Genomic DNA, 5,941 nt, shown 5'->3' with positions numbered 1-5,941 from the left:
GTTGCCAACTAAAACTTAGGGATTAAATTATTACTTCTATTAAAGTTTAAATCATAGAATCTTTCGTTAATATAAATTATTTGATAAGATTTGAGGAAAACAACAAAATTGAATCCATCAAAATTCCCGATTTGTTTGTATGTGATTTTGCCCATGACAGAAAATTCTTCCATAGTTCCTTCTTATTCAAATTTATGAATTTTATCAAAATTATTTGACGGTTAATTTGTACATTGATCAAAGTTATTTTTTAGCAAAACTTTATTTCATTAAAATTAATAAATTGATGAAGATCTTAATACTTGTTTTTTTTTTTTTTTTTTTTTAATTAGTGGACAAATCAATGAAAATGAACTAAGGGTAAAAACTCTAACACTTGTTTAAAATTTAAGATGCAAAAATTGGTTCCCCCCCAACCCAAAAAATATATTACTAATATGCCTATTCTATTTGAACCTGAGGGAAGAGAAAAAGGCTTGTCAACTGATTTTTCTCTCATCATTTTATTGATAACAAATCATTTTCTTACAACTTTTCAATGATATCAATTTACTTGAACAAATACATCTTTTCTCCCATCATTCAGTCTAAAATGGTTATAGATTCAGCAAATAAAACGGCTTGACATTCATCTCTGCCCATTCTCTTGTCTACTCTAGAAGTTAATTTAATTACCTATCCTACCAATCCTCACTTATTTCTGCTCATTTTCTTCTTCTTTTTCTTTTTTCTTTTTGCTTTCCTCTCTGTAGGAGAACCAATATAAAGCAATTCACATTCCTTGATTATCCAGCAAACATGAGCATCATCTTTTGGAATTTTATCAAGCAAAACTTTTGCAGATTCTACAGCCCCAGATGCTAAAAGAGCTTGATACATCCTGCAAAAATTGCCCCATGGACGAGTTAGGTGAACCGAACTGTTAAAGCTCGACGAAAACAACAAGTTAGAGAAAAGGCTCACAGGAAAGGAACATAACAAGCAACAGCATCACAGTCTTACCTCAAGTAAGTAATGGCATTGTAAGGGAGGCCAGCATGTTTATATTCTTTCCAGATAAGGCGAGAGCTTTCTGCATCTCTGTCATTAGCACAAACGCCAAGCAGAAAATCGAGGCATCTCCGTGGAGGAGAAAGACCAAGATCGTTCTTTATAAATTGAAGCAATTGAAGGCCTGTTTCTAAATATGTAGGCTCAGACTCTGCAATGAAGGAAAAAACCTAGAGATACAATAATGAGTTGTAAGTTAATGTTTTGAGATTTATCCCATATCGGAAACTCATAATATGGTTATAAGACTTGATCAAGTTCTGCCAAAGTGGGTTTAGCTCAATGGTATTGGCATGCGCTCCGATCCAAGAGTCAGAGGTTCAATCCCCTACCCTCACAATAGTTTTACTTAAAACAAAAAAAAAAACAAACAAACAAAAAAAAAGACTTGAGCAAGTTTTGCAAAGGAAGAGTTAGCTAATTGTATTGAATCATCTGTGTTTGCCTCCTAGAAAGCAATTACAAGGTCACATTTAGGGTGAGATTGAGATGACTTCAAAAAAAGAGTTTTATGTGAAATCACTCCTGTAAACATCTTTGAGTAGTCCCTCAACAAAAATATTGAAAAAGCGCTTCTAATGGAGAGTCTTGCATAGCAAATACAATGGGAAAGGAATTAACCAACCTCATCAAAAGCCACTCCCATAATCCCTTCATCATTACCGCATCTGTAACTGAGCTGCTTCAATAGATCAACAGTTGAACTACCAAAAAGATAGAAAGCAATGATTCTTTATATACCAAATTCTCTTTCATGGGAGAATAATAAATCTAAAAATTAAATCATCCAAATAAGCAAGGAATTTGCCAGGATGAACCTCAGATCGTGGTGTTTTACAGAAAACAAGATAATTCTGCTGCAACAATTTACCCAGTCATCAAAATCATGATGCAAATCACCAAGTAACTGAAGCAATCTATTCAACGACCCATCAAATGGATAGTGCGTCTGAAAACGAAAGGGAATGCTGTTTAGTCTACAAAACTAAGGAGGAAATGATCATCCATTAGGACCATTACGAATGTTCAACTTACAATAAGACTGATAACAGCTTTGGTCTCCAAATTACATCCAGCTTGTTTCATTTCATCATAAATTTTCAGGGCATCAGCCGTTTGGCCATGTGAAGCAAGAGCAGAAACTAGCACATTTCTAATTTCATTCAAGTTCTTGACTGGTATTCCTTCATCCGATATAACCTACAAGATAAAATGACGTCTAAATAATCTTATATTGCATACTGCACACTTCAGGCAACTCTTGTGGAAATTTTCGTATATATAAAAGCATGGACCTCCAGATCAAGCACCTGTTTTGCCTTCTCAACTTGTCCATGAGCAGCATATGCATTCACAAGCGCCATGAAAATGTGCTTCGTCACTTGAACTCCAGAACTCTTCAGTTCTTCATAATACTGCGGGAAGAAAGGTGGCTTCTTTTTAAATTCATACAATGCTTGGCTTTTACAGCTTAACAGTAAAGTGAATAATAATCAGATAGGAAAAAACAACGTACTAAGGCTTCGTTGTTTTTTGTTTTTATTTTATAAAATTAAGCCTATGGACACTACTTCCATCTTCAAATTTCTTCCTTTGTTATCTACTTTTCACCGATGGTTTAAAAAACTAAGCCAAATTTTGAGAACTAGAAAAAGTAGCTTTCAAAAAGTTGTTTTTGTTTTTGGAATTTGGCTAAGAATTCAACCATTATATTTAAGAAAAATGCAAATCATGGTAAGAAATGAAGATGAAATAAACTTAATTTTCAAAAACAAAAACAAAAAGTCAAATGGTTACCAAACAAGACCTAAGTGATTGGTACAAAGCATAGTTTGTTAGGCATTTAGATTAGTTATACGGGATAGTCAATACAAGCATATTAACTATATATGGTCAGTTGGCAGCTTACCAGAGACCCAACTGTGAAAGAGGAGTTTACGGCGCGGATTGGAACTAGGACAGGAATATTATAGATAAAATTAAGGGATTGAAAAGGATGAAGAGCGTAAAAGGGAAAAAATGATAAGGATATTGAAGAGCAATGGTAAAGCGTCAATAATAATTGACACGGAGAAAAAGAAAATTAGAAATATGAAGGAATGAATTCCAGAAGAGAGGCGACTTTCTATTCGCAATGGAAAACTCACATTGAAGTTGACCTATGCATTAGTTCAAGAATAAAGTCCCATTTAATATCCATCAACTTAAAAGAAACATTAATAAAAAATAAATAAATAAAATAAAAAATTGTGTGCTGGAAAGAGACACAATGCATAATCATAGGTCAAATTATATAAATTAACAATTGAATTAATTTTTTTTCGAGTACAACAATTAGAAGGTGGAAGATTCGAACCTCTAACATCTTGTCCAAGACTTAAGAATGTATCCCCTTGTATTAGTTGAACTATGCTCAAGTTAATAACAATGAAATTAAATTACTTTATGAAATAAAGATAAAATTCTAAATCACAATACTCCAAATTTTGCTTGTCAAAACCTGCTTGATATAACGTATACAAAAATTCAAATTATCCATATTGCAGAACTTCGTAAGAATGCTAGCTAGTTGTGGTTCGAAACTAGGATGAATATTCTTGATCACTTTATTTTTCCTATCGTCTACACTTCTATTCTCCCTATCATTTTGAGAGGCTTTTAGTATGTCAAATACTTTAGTGATATTAGACTAGGTTTAACAAATCCTTGTATTCAAGAACTGGAGGAGAAAAACATCAAGTACGAAAGGCAATAATTGTTTTTCGAAAGGCATAAAAACTAGGCAAATAATATCAACGTGTTTTAAAATTTGGTCACAAGCAAAATTAGAAATAAAATTTGAAGAATTCTGTTATACCTTGACAATATCCTCCTCACATTCAGAATTGCTGATCAAATAGCTGAAAGTCAGGAAATCTGGTTGTACACCCGCAAGTTCCATTTGCTTGAGAACCTTAAATCCATCAGAAGTGTTCTTCTGCAGAGTACTTGGAAGAATTAATTATAGGAGTCCAGATTAATACCGTTAAATTTGGAGGGAATAATTTCTCATTAAACAAAAGATCCAAAAATGGATAAATATAACACAAGAAAATTTCTGCTGAGGAAACTAATAATAAATGGAAAAAAAACAATTAAAAAATAAAAGACTAATATTAAAAACTAAACACAATTATAAGTTCAACTGCATCTTCCCTTTCTTTATCTACACCGAACCATGTCTCGATTAACCAAGCACCAGCAAATGGGTTTCAGTTGGCACCTCTTCGTTTCCAGCGACACCCCCGACAGCAACAGGCCCACCATAAAACCTCTCCAGAGAAAAGGAAATATCCTACTGGTATAAGGCTATCAACATTCTTATTAGCCCTAAAGAAGACTTCATCCATAACCCTCTCCAGCATCTTCTTCAAACTCAAGAAGCCCTCCACCCAAGTCAACCACCAAAGAGACAACGCCTTTAGTTCTAAGGAAAGGGGACATACAAGTTCGTGATCCATCATCCAGAGAATGCCAATCTCCAGCCCTCAACTACGGACTTAAAACCCCATTTGGAATTATATTTTCAATTTTTGGAGTTCGACATTGAATTAAATTTGATTAGATAATTAAGTTTATATTTAGTGATTTGGATTTGTGGATTATTTTTGTGGGAGATTGAGAGGTTAAAGCGGAAAAGGAAAAGAAAAAAATATATATATGTATTTTGGGTGTTGACTGGTCAAATTAGGGTTTGCCTTAATTTTAAAATATATATATATATATAGATAGATAGATAGATAGATAGATAGATTTAAGGTTTAAATAAATAAATAAAAGAAATTTAGTTTTTCCCTCCTCTCCACACCTACAGCTGTGAGTCCCTTCCCCCCAATCCACAACTTTTTCTTCTCTTCCATTCGCAATTGTGCACAACCCTCAACCCCCAGATCCGCCACCCACACGAGAAGCTCCAAATCTGTCATCCCGCGCCACTCCGACCATGTCAGCTGTGGGTCTGTCTCTTATACACATCTAGATGTGTATAAGAGACAGATCGTATACCTCGCGCCTAAACGATCGTACATTGTTGCCTAGACAATCGGATAGCTTCTTTAAATGATCGTATGGTGTGCTGATTTAGCTTAACGATCGTATACCTTTTCCTAAACGATCGTTCAGCAAATCCTACATGATCATGTAGCTTCTCTATGCGATAAGCACTTCTGCTATGCGATAGCACTATTTTCTCTCCCACTTGCTTATCGTCTACACGACTCGTTTGTCCTCCGTCCTCTACCAAATTCACCAAAGCCAACCCTTTAGGTTTTCACTTCGAGAATACCCAAGGCTCATTAGTGGTGGTGTCGTCCCCGTTGTGGCGTTCGTGTTCACATTGATCATGTTGTTGCAATCAATGCTCCCGTCAGGTGTTGGTAGATCTGTTGGAGGGATCCGCTGCGTTGGGGTTCTGAAGTTCAAAGATAGTCTTCAGCTGGTATGGAACCCTTTCCCTATTAATTATCTTGTTCTGAGCATGCCGATAATTAGATTTATTTGCATAACTGTATGTGTTGAATGTATATAATTTGTATTTCGGTCACGGTGAGATCGAAGCAATCTAAACATGCTCATGGAACTCTCAGTATGAGATCCTTCAGATATAACTCCTTCCCGAGTGGTTGTCTCATGCTTTTTCTATGCTCCAAAGATAGTCGTCTCCATGCCTTGACTTCTTGATCCTCACCTATGCTTTGAGCATCCCCTTGACCACGCCTTCAATGAATGGTCCCCTTGGTTTGGCCATCCCTCTCTTGTCTTTCTCTTGTTCATTTCCACACATGGCCCACTAGGCTACCTCGAGGTATGATGCACTCTTCTTTCATTGGACTATCTCCAATGCATGGTTGCC

At 35.3% G+C, this 5,941-nt stretch overlaps 1 protein-coding gene across 1 annotated transcript; it reads right to left on the bottom strand.

The window, feature by feature from the left end:
* Positions 1–474: 474 nt before the first annotated feature.
* Positions 475–4,550, bottom strand: LOC120069915 (pentatricopeptide repeat-containing protein At4g04790, mitochondrial-like). Its single transcript, XM_039021753.1, has 8 exons — positions 4,362–4,550; positions 3,908–4,051; positions 2,361–2,465; positions 2,086–2,250; positions 1,869–1,999; positions 1,676–1,754; positions 1,003–1,220; positions 475–880 (listed from the first exon to the last, which is right to left on the bottom strand). The coding sequence occupies exons 1-8, from the start codon at positions 4,548–4,550 to the stop codon at positions 691–693; spliced, it is 1,221 nt and encodes a 406-aa protein (XP_038877681.1). The 3' UTR covers positions 475–690.
* Positions 4,551–5,941: the final 1,391 nt, after the last annotated feature.

This window comes from Benincasa hispida, unplaced genomic scaffold (genome assembly GCF_009727055.1).
Source record: "Benincasa hispida cultivar B227 unplaced genomic scaffold, ASM972705v1 Contig676, whole genome shotgun sequence".
Lineage (NCBI taxonomy): Eukaryota > Viridiplantae > Streptophyta > Magnoliopsida > Cucurbitales > Cucurbitaceae > Benincasa > Benincasa hispida.
The sequence above is the reverse complement of the archived record's forward strand: the minus strand, read 5'-3'. Positions and strand labels throughout refer to the sequence as shown.